Source organism: Neolamprologus brichardi, chromosome 9 (assembly GCF_056152115.1).
Source record: "Neolamprologus brichardi isolate AB-2024 chromosome 9, ASM5615211v1, whole genome shotgun sequence".
NCBI classification, from domain to species: Eukaryota; Metazoa; Chordata; class Actinopteri; order Cichliformes; family Cichlidae; genus Neolamprologus; species Neolamprologus brichardi.
The window spans coordinates 41259880-41278690 of record NC_142112.1 but is presented as its reverse complement, the minus strand read 5'-3'; the positions used below and the strand labels follow the sequence as shown (position 1 = coordinate 41278690).

Sequence of the window (18811 nt, the reverse complement as noted above, 5' to 3'; positions counted from 1 at the left end):
CCGCAACTGTCGGACCCATAGCCGCCCGCCGGAGCAGCAGCGTCGCCACCACTGGACGGCTCCACTGCTCCTGCAGCAGTGGAGCCGCAGGAGCTGCCGCTCCACTGCTGCCGGATCCGTGGCCACCCGCCAGAGCCACAGTGTCTCCGCTATTGGACCCGTGGCAGGCCGCCTGACGTGCTCGGTTGCTGCCACTGGACCCGAGATTGGCCACCTGAACTGTTTCGCCACTACTGCCACAGCGGGCTTCACCTGTTTTGCTGTCCACTGGGTCAGCCGCCAGAACTATTGCTGCCACTAGGGCAGTGGTTGGACTATTGAACTGGGTTTTTCTTTTTTTGTTGTCTAGTGTTGACGGAGACGTTTTGGACGGAGACTGATTTTCAAAATAAAACTAATTTCAAAATAAAATTAGCTCACTGCAAAGAGCGCCTATATTGCAATAAAATTAAGAGTGGAACATCCACACCAACTTTGCAGGAATAAAATATAAATAGTAAGACATCAGGAGCACATACAAAACAAGATAAAGGCACACACTGGAGAGCAAAGTGCTTGGAGGTAGTGTAAAGGACTTGGTGTGAATGTGTCAGTGTCCTGAGTGATGAGGGTCACTCAGACCATGGCACAGATTGGTGAGGCGAGGTGAGTTTGTTAGCAGTCTGAATGGCCCAAAGGAAGAAGGGGCATCAGTGACCAACATATTTCCATCACTGTGACTGTGAAAACAATTTACCATTGATCAGTGTGCTTCCCGGTCCACTCTGTTATATTCTGCTAATCTGTCAGCTGTGTCATTTTGTTAAACGTGAAGATAGCTGAGTGTCCTGCAGCAAACCAAATCTGCCTGTGGGTCCAATTAAAGGGACCTGAAGCTGTGTTGGTTAAAATTAAAATTCTGGGACACTAGCAGCTTTTTGGTGTAGACAGAAGTTTATTGTGAGAAAGAACAGAATAAAATTGAACATGTAAATACAAATAATGTTGATGGCGCCTCTCAACTGACCATCTCCACATAAGACATCCGCAGCGCTTTCACTTCCCTATTGTACAGTTATAGATCAAAAGTTTAATCAGCTTATAACCAGCAAGAATGGGAGATGCTGTATAAGGAAAAAAATATTGATAAAGCTTATGAGATTTTTTTAGGAAATTTTAAACTGTTATATAATAGCTGTTGCCCAGTAAAGAAATACAGTAAAAAACAAAAATATGCAGCGTGCCCATGGATCACAAAAGGATTACAAAATGCATGTAAAAAGAAAATACCTTATATAGAGAATTTATAACAAACAGAAGTACAGAAGCTGAAAATAAATACAAGAAATATAAAAATAAATTAACTAGTATTTTGAGGTCATGTAAAAAGGAATATTATGAGAAATTATTAAATATCAATAAAAAATAATATTAAAGGGATTTGGAAAACATTAAATACCATCATTAAAAATGGTTCTAGGCAGTCAAATTATCCTTCGTATTTCGTTTATAATGATAGAAATATTAGTAACATGAGTGATGTGGTTAGTGAGTTAAATAAATTCTTTGTAAGTGTTGGGCCAGATTTGGCTGATACAATTCCTGATATAACAGATTCTGCAGAGAAAGAAACTAAACTCATTGACTGTAATCCTCATTCAATGTTTTTAACGGTGGTCGAAGAAAAGGAAATCATTGATATTGTTGGGAAATCACAAACAAAAAATTCTACAGACTCTGATGACATTGACATGGAAATCGTTAAGAAAGTGATCAATGGCATCTCCAAACCCTTAACACACATTTGCAATTTGTCTCTACAAACTGGTGCATTCCCAACACAAATGAAAACAGCTAAAGTAATACCACTGTTTAAAAATGGAGATAGACACCAATTCACAAATTACAGGCCTGTTTCTCTACTTTCACAATTTTCAAAAATACTGGAAAAGGTTTTCATTAATAGACTTGACAAATTTATAGATAAACACAAAATAATAATGGACAGTCAGTATGGTTTCAGACCAAATAGATCAACATCTATGGCATTAATGGAACTAATTGAAAATATCATCAACAATATAGATCAAAGACAATGCACAGTTAGTGTTTTCATTGACCTAAAAAAAGCTTTTGACACAATTAACCATGAAATATTACTTGATAAACTGGAGTACTATGGTATTAGAGGAGTGGTGCTAGAGTGGGTCAGAAGTTATTTGAGAGACAGGCAACAATTTGTGAAGATTGGTGAATATCAATCAGAGTGCCTGGACATTGTTTGTGGAGTTCCACAGGGGTCAGTATTGGGACCAAAGCTGTTTATCCTCTATATCAATGATATATGTAAAACATCTGATATATTACAGTTTATTTTATTTGCAGATGATACAAATATTTTTTGTGCTGGAGAGAATTCACAGCAGCTTTTGGAAATTGTCACACAAGAAATGATTAAACTGAAAACATGGTTTGACAGAAACAAGTTATCACTAAATTTGAAAAAAAACTACATTTATGTTATTTGGAAATTGTAAAAAAGATGCCGGAGCAAAATTGTTAATAAACAATGTTGAAGTAGAGCAAGTTTCTGAAACAAAATTTCTGGGTGTGATAATAGATAACAAAATCTGCTGGAAACCTCACATAAAGCATATACAAGCTAAACTGTCAAGAAGCATCTCTGTACTGAGTAAAGTTAAACATTTTTTGCCTTCCAAATCACTCCGGGTACTTTACTGTTCACTTATATTGCCATATTTAGAATACTGTGTGGAAATCTGGGGAAATACATACAAAACTTCACTTCAACCACTATGTAAAACTCGGAAAAAAGCAATCAGGATTATTACTAAAGCAGGATTTAGAGACCACACTAACATCATGTTCTTGAAATTAAAAATTCTGAAGTTTATGGATCTTATAAAATATAAAACTGCAAAAATTATGTACAAAGCCAGATAAAATATGTTACCAGGAAATGTACAGAGGATGTTTTTTGACAGAGAAGGGGACTATGAATTGAGGGGAAAATTAAATCTGAAGACTCTTAAAGCACGGACACAGGTTAAAACCTTTTGTGTTACTATTTATGGGGTAAAACTGTGGAACAGTTTTACTGTGGACCTACAGCAATGTTCAAGCATTAGTCAGTTTATAAAAATGTTTCGAAAACTGATTTTGGAAGAATATGAAACTGATAAAGTTGATCACCCATAGTATATATAACTATGCTAAATTGTATCTAAATTATATCTATCACTGTAGCTATGTTTATACATGTTCTCCTTGTTTATTGTGTGGGGTAAGTGATGATGGGAATTAGGTGAATAGTGGGATTCAATAGAATGTTGAGCATGGGGTAGGGATTAATAAGTATGTTATACTTCTTCCTACTCCATTTCAGACCTAATAATTGTCATTTCATGTAATTTAGACTCTGTTTTATTTTATTTATTTTCTTTTTTTTTTGTTTTATCTGAGCACATACGTGTGTGTATTTACATATATATTCATATTTGTAAATGCAAGTATGTGTACTTGTGTATGTATTGGTTTTTTTCTGTATATGTCTGAAATAAATAAAGATACAATACAATACAATACAAAAAATAATACAAGTTGAATCACACCATCATCCTATTACATTACAGTTAAAAGTTGGATTTCACGGTAATTAGTGCAACAGATTGTTGTTGTTTTTTAACATTTTACATGACCTTTCCATCTAATTCTTTGTGCTTGTTGAGGTCTTCTATCTTCAAAAATCTGTGATCTTTCCCATTCACAGGATCTGTACACACAAGCTACTGCTTCTTCAGCCTCTCCCTATCATCAGGTATCATCATCAGCTCACTCTCTGTCAGCATACACAAGTTTATCAGAGCTTCCACCTGCAAATATACATAGAGATTTGTGAACATGGGGAACGACTTAATTTTTTTCAGTGGAGGGGGGATATTCATACATCAGCAGACAAAGTCAAACAAGCCTGGCTTGACTAAAGGTATGACAGCTCCACCTCCGCTTTAGACTCTTTTATTCAGATTGATCATTCTAGCTTCAATAGTCCCTTTCCCCAAACCATCATCGACGTAATGCTACAAGACTGCTCAAATAAGTTCTACAGTTAATTAATGTTTCAATCTTAAATATGATTAAGCTATCTGTATCAATAGGTTATGCGCTACAAGCCTTTAAGGTGGCAGTAATTAAACCATTACTTACAAAGCTGTCACTTGACCCAGCTATCTACAAAGCTATACAAATATCTCACAATTACATGGGGAAAATCAGCCTCATAGGCTATAGGTTTACAGAAAATATTAAAAGAAAATACATACATTTAGTAATAAATGTAAAGCAACATGGGCACACTTAAACCATCCACTGACCTCAGAGTCTTCAGTCCAAAATTTGGTTTCTCCACAAGATCACACAGCTGCCTCATGTCTGCATCTTTCAGTTTATTGTCAGTTAAGTCTAGCTCTTTTAGATGTGAGGGGTTGGATTTCAGAGCTGAGGCCAGAGCTGCACAACTGATTTCGGACAAACTGCAGCTATCCAGTCTGAAGAAAGAACATAAATTCATTAGACAAAGTTTCTAAATTAAATTACTCAGTGTTTCATAATCTCTTCTGCACAGAAGAAAGTTTAGAGAATATATATAAATTCAGAAAAAGAAAAATCCAAACAGCACAAGCCAAAATTATTTAAGAAATGCTTTGAAAAGTGTTGAAAGTGTATATCTATGTCTTTTGAGGCTATAGCTATTTTCCTATGAGATACATGTTTTTTACCTTAAATAACTTAAATGAATATATTTTCTTTTTTTTTTCTTTTTTTTAATTGGCCCAGCTTTGGCCCATGGGACCTCCCTGGGCTCAGCCTCAACATGGATCCACCCTCTTTTGGACCAACCAATCACAACAGGAGCTATGGGGATCCTCTGCAGAATGAATTAGGCAATGGTCAGGGGTGAAGGCCCTGGGGTTTTTAATCTAATCCAAAACTGGTTCTAGTGAAATCAATGTCACCTCTCTGCAATAGGTGTAGGCTGCTGGGGGATTCCCATAATTCACTGGGTGTTTCTTCTTCACTCACTATGTGTTAATAGACCTCTCTGAACTGAATCATATCTGTTATTAATCTCTGTCTCTCTTCCACAGCAAGTCTTTATCCTGTCTTCCTTCTCTCTCCCCAACCGGTCGCAGCAGATGGCCCCACCCCTCCCTGAGCCTGGTTCTGCCGGAGGTTTCTTCCTGTTAAAAGGGAGTTTTTCCTTCCCACTCTCCCACAAAGTGCTTGCTCACAGGACGTCATATGATTATTGGGTTTTTCTCTGTATCTGTTATTGTAGGGTCTAGCTTACAATATAAAGTGCCTTGAGGTGACAGTAGTTGTGATTTGGCGCTGTCAAGAGGTATTTCTCCATGCCACATTCCCTATCTATTTCATTTTGTTTATTCAGCCCTCTTTGTGTACATACAGTCTTTTGTTTGTTTGTTTTCTATTGTTTTTCATTTCTTTCCTTTTGTTGTTTTGTTATGGCCTCTGTATCTTCCATGTACTATTTAGGTTTGACCTTTGCTGTTTTTCTGTGATTCCTCATATTTAGATTTTTTTTTTTATTTATACACTGATGTTTGGTTTTTGCACATCTTTCAACCAGCCTTTGAAAGAAACCATTATTTCTTTAGCTATTTTTGCATTCTGTCATCCGACCTTGCACCTCTGATATATAATCTAAGAGATTTATTATAACATGAGCTTTGTGTCACCACAGTCTTCATATCATAAGTTTAAAAAAATGACTTGTCTGACCTCAGAATCTCCAGTCTACAATGCCGACTCTCCAGAAAACCACAGAGCTGCTTCACTCCTGAATCCTGCAGGTCGTTGTTGTGACTCAGGTCCAGCTCTCTCAGATAGGAGGGGTTGGACTTCAGAGCTGAGCCCAAAGGAGTACAGCTAATCTCTGACAAACAGCAGCCCATCAATCTGAATTAAGGAAATATATTGCAGAATGACAAAGACATTTAATATAGGACTAAACATCCAAAAGCATTTTCATTCATTTCATTTTCATTCTTTGTAATCCCTCTGTGTATCCCCAGGTTAGTTTGTTATCTAGGTTTAGGTTTCTGTTATTATGCCTCCCCCATGTCCCTCCTTGTGTTGTCAGTTTTGTCTCTGTGTTGTTCCCTTTCTTTGTGTGTGTCGAGGTTGTGTCTCTGCAATCTGTACTTTATTTTGTCAGTGTCTTGTGTTAATTTTCTGTTTTATTGTTTTGTAGTACTGAGTTTAATTATACTTTTTCAGGCCATGTTGTCTCTCTCTGGTTCCATGTTTAGTCAAAATCAGTGTCTGTTTCCCCTTTCCTTGTGTATATCATCTGTTTTCTGTTTTATTCTGATAGCCACTTGTCCTCCATGCATCATGATCATTTTTGCTTCCCCTGTTTCCTCTCCTGTTTATATTGTCTGTATCTCTAGCTGTCCATTGTCATGATCTCCCTTTTTTCGCCAGCTGTGTGTCCTGTTAGTGTCCAGTGTAGTTTCATTGCTAATATTTCTCAGTGTATGTTTACTTCAGTTCTTTGTATTTTAGTTGCCTGCAACTGTAGTAATAAAGCTGTTTCAAGAATTCAGGGGGTCAGCACTCTGTACAGGCCATTCAAATTGTTCCACACCAAACTCACTTATCCATGTCTTTATGTGTCTTAGTTTCTGCACTGGTGAGAAGTCATGTTGGAGCAGAAAGGGCCATCACCAAACTTTTCCCACAAAATTGGGAGCATAACATTGTCTAGAATGTCTTGTTATGCTGAAGCATTAAGAGTTCCTTTCACTAAAACAAGGGGAACAATCTCAACTCCTGAAAAACCACTAACCCCACTTTGACTTCATTTGCTGCCATGTTCAATCACTTCCACTTTGTCTTGATGCATGCTCAATCATCTATGTAAGGAAATCCCAAAGAATTGATTCTGTTCATCTGGGCATAGCCTTTTTAGTGACCATGGCCAGTGATCCATGGACATGACAATTTAAATACTAATCATCATGAAACTGACCTCACAGCCCAATGTTCATTCAGTGGTTCTAGTTTGTCATTATGCAAATGTACTGTTTATAAGGTTGGAAACCTGCAGTCAGCTGAGACTGAAGAAGTCACTTGGATGAGTGACAAAATGTTTCTTCCACTGAAAATCCTATGTCCAGATAAACAGAATCGATTTTTAGCACTTTCACTTTGCTGTAACAAATGTTTACAAAAGCAGTCTTCATGTCTAGGTGTTTGATTTTATACACCCGGGGAACTGGAGGTGATTGGAACACCTGAATTCAATTATTTGGATGGGCTGAATATTGTTAGCAGTATATTGCACGTCAAATTAGCATTTTACACTATCTGGTGGTATGACTCTAAAGCTGTTATCTCAACAGATAGCTGCAAAGGAAATTTCACTAGCAACAGATTGCACTACATTAAAAATTATTTGTAAATGTTTTTTGTTTAGTTTTTTTTAATTGTTTTTTAAATTACGCTTCCTCCAGAAGAAGAAGACTACAATAGTCTTTCCTCAATGAGTCAATGACACGCTTCCAGTCCAGTCAATTAATAGGTGAACACCCAGGTATATGAAGCCCTCCACCAAATTTACCATTTCTCCAAGGTTAGAAATGGTGTTCAACTCAGGCTTGGGCCTCCAAAAAAATCTCACCATGTCTTTTTCTTCTTGGCTGTCATCTTTAGGGTAAGGTGGTTATTGCCACACCACTGCTGGTGGTGGTGAACTGTGGTCTACCCCAAGGCAGCTGCCTCGGTCCACTTCTCTATTCAGTTTTCACGAATGATCTGCCATATGTCTTGGATAAATCTCATCTTGTAATGTATGCTGATGATTCCACCATGTTTTATTCAGCCAGTGGCAACTCTGAATTGACCAATGTATTGCAAAAATGTTTGCTGAACGTGTTTTACTGGCTAAGTAAAATCAACAGGATTTTAAACATCTAAAATCTATGTTAATAGGAAGTAGAGTACGCTTAGTCACAACTAACCCACAACTAAATGTTTCCATAGCTGGAATGGTACGAGAACAGGTGACCCAGATTAAATTACTTGGTGTTACCATAAACCACCACCTTTCATGGTCTCAGCACATTGACTATGTTATTAAGAAAATGGGACAGTGCATAGCTATGGCTAGGAAATGCTCCTTTTATATTACTTCTTCAATTATGAAAGGTGTCATTAATGCACTAGTATTATCTCATCTAGAGTACTGTTCAATCATTTGGTCAGCAGCTAATAAGACAGATCTGAACAGACTTCAGTTAGTCAAGAACAAGGCAGCCAGATTAGTGTTAAGGTGTTAGAAATATCTATAGAAATATCTATAACTTTTTTTGCTTTCAAATAAGCTAAATTATACTATGGCTTACTTGTATTTTTTTAAGAAAGCAATACTGTTAAAGACACCATATTTTTTTCTGCTCAGTTGCAGTATCCAGATGAAATACATAATCATAGTACATGATTTTCAAAAAAACACAATTTGGTAACTCCTCAACTTAAAAGTTGAGAAAGCTAACTGCCATCGGTCAAGAGAGGTAGCACTCTGGAGCCTAAGACTGGCCAAGCAGAGTTTGTTTAAAAAAAAATGTAATGACGTAAGATGTTAAGGTAACAAGTGTGCAATAGAGGGCAGATGGGGCAGAGTTCATCAATATTGAGACAAAACAGGATGTTTTCCAGAGTAATGGTATCTTCTCCTGGCTCAAACTAAGATTGAAGATGTGCTGTAAAAGTCTGCACAGATTATTAGTGCAGGTTTTCAGGACCTGTGACTTATCCTGTTTGAACCAACAGGTTTGTTCTGGCTTAGTCCCTCCAACTGTCTCTTCATCTCACTGCTAAAAATTGTCAGCCATGCAGAAATAGACAGACTCTGTTTTCTGATGTGTGAGGAGATATTGAGGAAATGGTGGTGCATTCTGTGTGGGAGGAACCGAAGTAGGAGAGTGAATTATATATGGCGGCAGTGGAGACTTAAGGTGTTAAACACATTGGCTCTATTTAGGTTTCCCATGGTTTAATTAATAGTTCTTGTTCTGTGATCTTTTTCATTCCTGACCACACATCTCTCGTTTTCCCTGATCTTGTTTTCTGCCTGTTTTTGTAAATAATGTACCACTTTATAATATACCTCCTGTCTCTATAATGGTTTTCTCTTTTTCTTTTTATTGGCTTTACCTACAATGGCCATAATACTATCATAAATACTTCAGAGATTAACCAATAGAAAAAAAAAGAATGTCTAGTTTCAGCTCTGGTCTGAATTCTTCCTGACAAAAAAAAGAAGGTAAAAGTCAGAGTAAATTATCACTTCGAAGACTTCTCTTATATTAGGGTTTTAAATGTGTAACTTTTGGACTGAAACAGTCAAAATACTCTGGTTCAGTATCATATCAGTCCTCTGTCAGTTTAGTGCCAGCACAACTAAAACACAGTTTCTGACCTCAGAGTCTCCAGTCTACATTGCCGACTCTCCAGAAAACCACACAACTGTTTCATTCCCGAATCCTGCAGCTTGTTCCCTCTCAGGTCCAGATGTTTAAGATGGTAAGGGTTAGACTTCAGAGCTGCAACCAGGCAGCTGATCTCTGACAAACTGCAGCTCCTCAATCTGAATAAAGCATAGGAAATATTATCTGTTTAGAGATGAACAAGATCCAGAATGTAGAAGTTGAACACAGAAGCTGAAAATTAAAATTCTAAATGAAGTATAACAAATACCAAAATATAAACAAAACAATGAGTGAAAAAAATTAATGACTGTATGCTGTTGTTTCACTAAATATGGAAATATTAAGATGATGTTCCTATGAGATATATATGTATGTATGTGTATATAAAAATAAAGGTGTTGAAATTTCAACTATGCATGGATATAAACATGTGCAAACACACACACATATACAGTGGGATGCAAAAGTTTGGGCAACCTTGTTAATAGTCATTATTTTCCTGTATAAATCACTGGTTGTTACAATAAAAAATGTCAGTTAAATAAATCATATAGAAGACACACACAGTGATATTTGAGAAGTGAAATAAAGTTTTTTGGATTTAAAGAAAGCATGCAATAATTGTTTAAACAAAATCAGGCAAGTGCATAAATTTGGGCACCACAAAAAAGAAATGAAATCAATATTTAGTAGATCCGCCTTTCCAATGAGTGTCTGGATTGTGGTTAAAGGTATTTTGGACCATTCCTCTTTACAAAATATCTCTAGTTCATTCAGGTTTGATGGCTTCCGAGCATGGACAGCTCTCTTTAACTCACACCACAGATTTTCAATAATATTCAGGTCTGGGGACTGGGATGGCCATTCCAGAATGTTGTACCTGTTCCTCTGCATGAATGCCTTAGTGGATTTAGAGCAGTGTTTCGGGTCATTGTCTTGTTGAAAGATGCATTGGTCTCCAGAATCTGCTGATGCTGAGTGGAATCCATGTGTCCCTCAACTTTTACAAGATTCCCAGTCCCTGCACTGGCCACACAGCCCCACAGCATGATGGAACCACCACCATATTTTACTGTAGGTAGCAGGTGTTTTTCTTGGAATGCTGTGTTCTTTTTCCTCCATGCATAACGCCCCTTGTTATGCCCAAATAACTCAATTTAGTTACATCAGTCCACAGCACCTTATTCCAGAATGAAGCTGGCTTGTCCAAATGTGCTTTAGCATACCTCAAGCGGCTCTGTTTGTGCTGTGGGTGCAGAAAAGGCTTCCTCTGCATCACAGTTTAAATCTCTGAGACAGCTTTCTGTATCCATCCCCTAAACCATGATGGTGAACAATCTCTGTCTTCAGGTCATTTGAGAGTTGTTTTGAGTCCCCCATGTTGCTACTCTTCAGAGAAAATTAAAAGAGGAGGGAAACTTACAATTGACCACCTTAAATACTCTTTCTCATTAATGGATTCACCTGTGTATGTAGGTCAGGGGTCACTGAGCTTACCGAGCCAATTTGAGTTCCGATAATTAGTTCTAAAAGTTTTGGAATCAATAAAATGACAACAGTGCCCAAATTTATGCACCTGCCTGATTTTGTTTAAACAATTATTACACAATTTCTGTAAATCCAATAAACTTCATTTCACTTCTCAAATATGACTGTGTGTGTCTCCTATATGATATATTTAACTGACATTTTTTTATTGTAACAACCAACGATTTATACAGGGAAGTAATGACTATTAACAAGGTTGTCCAAACTTTTGCATCCCACTGTATATATATACACCCTTTTGTGAATCGCTACCTCATTGTGGTGCATGGATTTGTGTGTCCCAAGGATCCAAGTGGGTAAGTTGTCTGTGTTTTCAAGGGCTTTGCCCTCCTGATAGGGTCTCCCATTGGTCCTGGTGAGACTAGTGACTGAGACATGGAATGTCACTTCTCTGCTGGGGAGGGAGCCTGAGCTACTGCGTGAGGTTGAGAGGTACCGACTAAATATAGTCGTGCTCACCTCAATGCACAGCTTGGGCTCCAAAACCAGACACCTGGCTAGACTCAGTCTGGAGTAGATCTTGGTGAGAGGCAGCGGGCTGGGGGTGGCTATTCTAGTTTCCCCTTTGTTTTTTCCAGTGGATGAGAGGGTTTTTTCCCTGCACCTTAGGGTCAGGGAATGGGTCCTGAATGTTGTCTGCACTTATGTGTCAAACCACAGTTCAGAGTGCCCGACCTTCTTGAAGTCCCTGGGTGGGGTGCTTAAGGGTACTTAACCTTGGGACTCTGTTGTCTTACTGGGACACTTCAATGCTCATGTAGGCAATGACAGTGAGACCTGGAGGGGTGTGACTGGGAGGAACGACCTGACAGATCTGAACCCAAGCAGTGTTCTGTTACTGGACTTCTGCGCAAACCACAGTTTGTCCATGACAAACACCATGTTTGAACATAATGGTGTCCATAAGAAAGTAAGTTAAGTTTATTTATTAAGCCCTTCTCACAGACAGGCAGTCACAAAGCGCTGTACACAAAGTTTAAAATAAACAGTACAATCAATCGATATTATACACAATGTAAAAAGTTAAATGTAAGTTAAATAATGTGAAGAATATAAAATACGTAGATCAACAAAATGCTTGTTTGAACATTAAAGTTTTTAACTGCTTTTTAAAAGAATCCACAGTCAACCATATGTAATTGTGGTGGTAGACTGTTCCACAGCCTTGGTGCAACAGACTGAAAGGCTCTGTCCCCTTTCGTCTTCAGTCGTGTACGGGGAACAACCAACAGACTCTGAGTCTATGAGCGGAGACGATGAGCAGCAGTGTATTTTATATGAAGCTTGGATAAATAATCTGGGCCCTGGCCATGTAATGCTCTGTATGATAGAACAAGAATTTTAAAACAAATTCTAAACTCTATTGGAAGCCAATGTAAAGAATATAAGATGGGAGTAATGTTAGCACGCTTCCTAGAACGAGTTAGTAGACTGGCTGCTGCATTTTGTATTGCCTGGAGGAGAGAGAAATATGATTTATCCAAGCTGGTAAACAGGCAATTACAGTAAACGTTATGACACAAATGCATGGATGAGATTTTTCCAGTTCATCTGAAGAGACCATATGTCACAGTTTAGAGATGTTTCTTAAGTGAAAGAAACAGGAACAAGACAAAGATATTACATGAAAGTCAAGGCCCAGAGAAAAGTCAAATATTACTCCAAGATTAATGGAATATATTTGACTTGACAGAAGAACTGAAAGAGGCAAGAACCTGATTAATTTTAGAATGTAGCTCAGGAGGAGCTATGATTATGGTCTCGGTCTTGTTCGTGTTTAGAACGAGGTAGTTGCTTGAAAGCGTTAAGCACTGGACCCTGGTCCAGTGCACATGGACACCCTAGGCCGCAGGTTAGTTATCAATTTTGTAATCATATCATCAGATCTGCTGCCATATGTTCTGGATACTTTGGTGAAGAGAGGCGCTGAGCTGTCAACTGATCAACAGCTTGTGATGAGTTGGATAAGGTAGCGGAGGAGGATGGTGGACAGCTTAGACTAAATGTATAGTGAAGGTGCACTGGGAACACCTGGCAGAGGCCCCCGTCCACGAGATCATTAATTCCCCCTCTGACAGAGATTCAACAGAATTCCAAGGGAAACTGGGTATATAGATCATCAGTAGATCATGTTCAGCTCCATTACTGAAGCTGCTACAACGTCCACACGGAGGTTGGTGCCTGTCATAGTGGTAACCCCTAAACCAGATGGGGGCACCAGAGGTGAAGGGAGCCATAAGGCTCAAGAAGCAGTCCTATTTGGATTGTTTAGCATGTGGGACTTTGGAGGCAGCCAATAGGTACCAACAGGCCAAGTAGAACGCCGCTTGGGCAGTCACAGAAACAAAAACTTGGGTCAAGGAGGAGTTCGTGGAGGCCATGGAAAAAGACTTTCAGACTGCCTCAGTGCATCAGTGCTCCACCTGCACTATACACAGTGCAGGTGGAGCACTGATGACTTCAACTGATGATATTGTCATACCATGGAAGGAATGCTCCAAATATAGGGGGATCACACATCTCAGCCTCCCTGGGAAAGTCTATGCTGGGGTAGACAACCCTTTCTCTTACTCAAACTTGTGTTATATACTTTCATTTCTGCACAACATAAACAGGGCATCTTACCCCAGTGTTTCCAGTCTACAGTTTCGACCCTCCAGAAAGCCAGACAGCTGTTTCACTCCTGAATACTGCAGGTTGTTCTGATTCAGGTACAGCTTTCTCATGTTGGAGGGATTGGACTTCAGTGCTAAGCCCAGACAGCTGATCTCCGATAACCTGCAATTCTCCAGTCTGAATAATAAATGAAAGATTTAAGTTAATTAGTTATGTGCTTGAAATTCTTCAGTGTTTTATAGTTTGCTTGGAGCTGAAAATTCAGATTCAGTTTACAGAAGTCCAGTAAAGTAAAACTTCAAACGGCTGAAGCCTGCAGAATGCCTGCCATTTTTATCCCATGGCTAACAAGCCGTAAGGACTCTCCGCTATGGCACCTAGAACCTGAAAAACAGGGCAGGAAGAGGGAGAGAGGGAGAGAGAGAGAGAGAGAGAGGAGGAAAAAACAGCATTCTCCAACAGGGAAAACCTCCTAGCAACCCACGACCGTAACACCCTCCCCCATAAAAATCCACCTCTAGTAAAACCAGTGCTCTGTGTGGTTCACTGATGTGCCCTGGACAGTGCATCCGCTAATATATTGTCTACCCCTTTTTTATGTCTGATGTCCAAGTTGTATTCCTGAACTAGTAGAGCCCATCTCTAGAAGTAGGAGATTGGATGATTGATGTCATCAGTTCCCTTCTGGAGCCCCCATGGCACTGGCGTCCACCTCCAGGCTGAATGCTCTACTGAAATCTGGGGCGGCCAGCACTGCACAGGAGGGACTTAGCACCATCAAAGACGTGTTGGCACTCAGTGGTCCACTAAAAAGGTTCCTTTGGGCTACAGAGGCGGGCTAGAGGGGCCACCACGGTTGAGAAGTTCAACCGATGGTAGCCCACGAGGCCCAGGAACCGCCTAAGTTCCCGCCAGGTGGTAGGAACAGGGTAGTTTACTACCGCCACCACTTTGGCATTCACAGAGCACACTTAGGGACCAACCCACCAGCAGTCACCCTCCTGTTCTCGGCCAGGATCGGTCCCAAAACTGACTCCCCAAGGATCATTTCCCCCCCTGCCAAATCTGGGCCCTGGTGAGGGCACCAACTGGGAATGCCCCAGGAGGGGAGTGTAATGCCTCACCCTCCTCAAGCATCCAACTAGGCTTGTCTACCACCTGGGGAATGTATATTGTCCCCAGCGATATCGACACAAATTCGACACCTGTTACAGGGAACGAATCTCTCACTGCAACATCAAAAAACCCAGAAGCTAACTTTGAATGCACATGGACGCAATGTTAAGGTGCCGGTATATAAATCATCCCAATCCCCTGCACTATGACACTGGTATTACAATATGAGGCAGCCCCAACCAGCAAAATTCCCGCCAGCAGGAAGGACTGTGATCCACCCATATCTCTCAGTATCCAGACCGGCTTCTGGTCTCCCGGCAGCCCGGTCAAAGAAAGAACTCAATGGGTTTAAAACACAACTCAGGGTCACCTACTACCCCCTTTGACCCTACTAGGCCCACCCCTTTGGCTGCTGCTGTTTGCGCTAGGCAATCAGAGACTATATGCCCCGGCTTATGACTGTAAAAACCCTGTCTATCTGTTTTAACACCCGACGAGCCTCTAAGGGGCAGAGTTTTCACCGCCTGTCCTCCAATGGACGGTTCAGCCTTATTAAAAATGGCTTTATGCGTCAGGGCAAACTCGTCGGCCAGGACAGCTGCCTCCTGCAATGCAGCCACCTTCTGCTCATTCAGATACATCACCGTCTGCTCAGGAACACAGTTCTTAAACTCCTCCAGCAATATTAACTCATCCAGTGACTTAAAATGTCACGGTCTACCGGGGAAAGCCGTGTGGGAATTATTTAGGACCAGGAAGCGGCAGCTTGGGTGCATGTGAGTTTAATGACAAGAGAAAATACAAACAGCAAACGGTGCGGGTGGACATGAAACTGGAAAACCTAAACTGGGCAAAACTAACAAAACAAACCAGAAACGAAGATGCAGGGAGGTCCGGGAAAATACACAGAGAGACACAGGGAGACCGAGGGAAACAACACAGACCAACCAGCAATGAGGACGGGTGAACACACACTATAAATACACATACCAGTAATCAGGGGATGGGAAACAGGAGGGAAACACGCCTGGGGGACATAACAGCTGACGAGGTAGGGGAAACGTAAACAGAACACACTGACATAAGACAGAGACCTTCAAAGTAAAACAGGAAACACATACACGTAATGACACAGACTCAGAAATGCAGACTAGACACAGGTATACAAGGGCAGAAAGAAAAGAACACTAACCGAGGAAGAACAGAATCAAAATTACAATAATAGAAAACACAAAACGCTGGGTCAAAAGGACCCAGGATCATGACGTAAAATCTACAAAACCATTCTCCTGACTCCACCTATCAAACAATATTCCTTTTTCCCTTGCAAACTCAAGAAAGGTTTGCGTGGGCGGCCTACGGAGGGACCGGAAATGCTTTCTGTAAGCTTCAGGCACTAATTCATATGCTTTGAGAATGGCACTCCGTACCCTATCATACACTAAACTGTCCTTAAGGGTGAGAGCCGCACACACCCCCTGCGCCTTACCCACCGGTTTACACTGATGCAGCAGAGGCCAAACCTCTTTCGGCCAGTGCAAGGCTATAGCAATATGTTCAAACACATTAAAATATGCCTCTAATTCTGTTTCATTCTTACCCACATCAAATCTTGGAGGGGTAAGCAAAAAATGAATAAACTTGCAACAGCTGAGCTGGAAAACTAAAAGCATCAGGCTCTCTGAGGCCAAAATAACAAACAAAAACACTCCCCCTTTCTATAAACAAAACACGGGGTATAACTTCCCTCAAGAAAAAAAAAATACAATACCTGACGTCTCTGGCTGTCCACAAAACAGGAGAAAACTGTGGTCAAACAAAAATGGCAGAGAACCCCTACCAGCCTACACTGCTCTCTCTCACTATCACAGTATTCCAAACGTAGAAAGAAAACAGAAGCACTATACACACACAGCGCTCAGAGCCTCCCATGGCTAACAAGCCATAACGCTGCTCAGCCGCGGCACCTGGAACTTGAAAGACAGGAAGAGGGAGAGGGGAGAGAGAGGGAGAGAAAGAAGAAAAGAAAAACACAGCGTTCTCCAACAGGGAGAACCTTCTAGCAACCCATGACCGTAACAATTGGCATCCAGTAAAAAGTGACCATTATCCTTTTGGTGTTGACTCTTGACAACTGACCCTTGTCCTGGTCAGACACCAACTAAAGAGAAACACTAACAAATGGAACAGCACTGTCACCTCTTATGTAGCAGGTTTGTCAGACAAATTTTCTCCAATCACTATATCCCAGTGGACCTCAGACCCAGCCACACACTCAGACAAAAACTGACTTATCCAAAGGACAAAACTCCCAAACACAAACAACGTAGTGTATGCTGTGCAGTGCAGTGAGGAGTTCTCAGACTTCTTCACTGAAGAAACCAAACAGCCCCTCCATAAACACATAGCACAACAGAAGGGCAACATCGACAGGAAAAGACTAAGCTTAACATTTGAACCTAAAGGATAAAGGTCACTCTTTTGAGGATGCTAATGTTCACATTTTGGACAGAGAAGACAGAGAGTTTGTAAGAGCAGTGAAACAGGATTTGCGTGCACTGTGTCTAAAACTCATTGAACAGAGGGAGTGGCTTAAAAGTGTCTGCCACATACAATGCAGTTTTGAGATCCCTTCCCAGGTGCCTCAATTCCCACTCACATCTTGTGTCACGTGACCTCAATAGGTAATATGATAGGGAGACAAGGTCTCACAGTGGTTTCACCCAAAACCTTTAGTGCTAATAACCTATGCTGTTTTTTATACCTTGGCTTATGTGATGAGGCGCATGAGAGGGTCAATGAACTGCTTAAGGGACAGCTCCCACTGGGGTTTAAATAGATACATGGGACTCCACCATTTTGTTTTACAAAAGAAGCATATTGGACGTGAGGTGAAACGTCTTTGCAAAACTTAAAGGAGCCTAGTCACTCCCTTTCAAGCTCCTTAGGTCTCGATGCATGGTAAGGCGCTTGTCTTGATGCCAGTAGCTTCTATCTTCTCCTTTGGCCAGCTTATTATCCTTGCAGGGTCTCTGATGACTAGCAGGATGTAGGTGTTGAATGTTAATCTTCCTGACCCCTCAGCATTTGCTTTACTCTCAGCAGGTATTTGGTGGTCGTGGTTTTCCTTGCAACCCCTTCATGGTTCCTATTTGCCTTTGGGATTCCAAGGTACAAGTAGATGTCCTCAGTGTCTGCTATGTTGCCTTCTAGTAGTGCAGTCCCTTCCATTTTGACTACCTTTTGTCTCTTGGTTACCATCCGACTAAACCTCTCCAGTCCAAATGACATTCAAATGTCATTGCTACAGATCCATCCATGTAGAGGAGGTGGCCAATTTTTGATCCATTCTGAAGTTAGTATCCACTATTGTTAATGATCTGACTAATGATCTGGGTTCACATCTATGCATGACAACAGTGGGGACAGGGCATCTCCTTGGTAAATACCAGACTGGTGACTTATGCATTTGCTTTAAAGTTGGTTTCTAGGGTCTCTAGGGTAAATTTAGTCACTAAAATATTGCAAAACCCAAACTGTATAACAGTTTAACAGCATTTCTTAAACTATCAACAAAGTTTTTTGATTTCCAAAAAAGATTGTAAAAAACGTTTTTTCTCCTGTAAATTGAACCTCTATACACACACACACACACACACACACACACACACACACACTACATATTCATTTCAGCAGAGCTAATACACAGTGTCTGACCTCAGAGTCTCCAGTCTACAATGTGGACTCTCCAGAAAACCACACAGTTGATTCACTCCTGGATCCTGCAGATTGTTTTTACTCATGTCCAGCTCCCTCAGATGTGCAGGATTAGACTTCAGAGCTGAGCCCAGAAGAGCACAGCTGATCTCTGACAAGCAGCAGTTCCATAAACTGTATATAAATAAAGATGTTACTTTATTATACAAAGTTTAATGTTTGAAATCATTTAGTGCTCTATAATCGATCTGTAAAAAATAAAAATGCTGAAGTCTAGCTGTTTTCGAACAAAGGAAATA

At 40.3% G+C, this 18811-nt stretch overlaps 1 protein-coding gene across 1 annotated transcript in view; it reads right to left on the bottom strand.

Annotated features, from left to right (window-relative positions):
* Positions 1 to 18811, bottom strand: part of LOC102779718 (protein NLRC3-like) — a 71731-nt gene that overhangs the window by 43871 nt on the left and 9049 nt on the right. Inside the window, exons 5-9 of the mRNA XM_087846660.1 lie at positions 18513 to 18686; positions 13689 to 13856; positions 9506 to 9673; positions 5803 to 5979; positions 4374 to 4547 (exon numbers count right to left, since the gene is read on the bottom strand). Coding sequence (XP_087702786.1) covers positions 4374 to 4547; positions 5803 to 5979; positions 9506 to 9673; positions 13689 to 13856; positions 18513 to 18686 — 861 coding nt within the window. The remainder of the gene's footprint in view (positions 1 to 4373; positions 4548 to 5802; positions 5980 to 9505; positions 9674 to 13688; positions 13857 to 18512; positions 18687 to 18811) is intronic.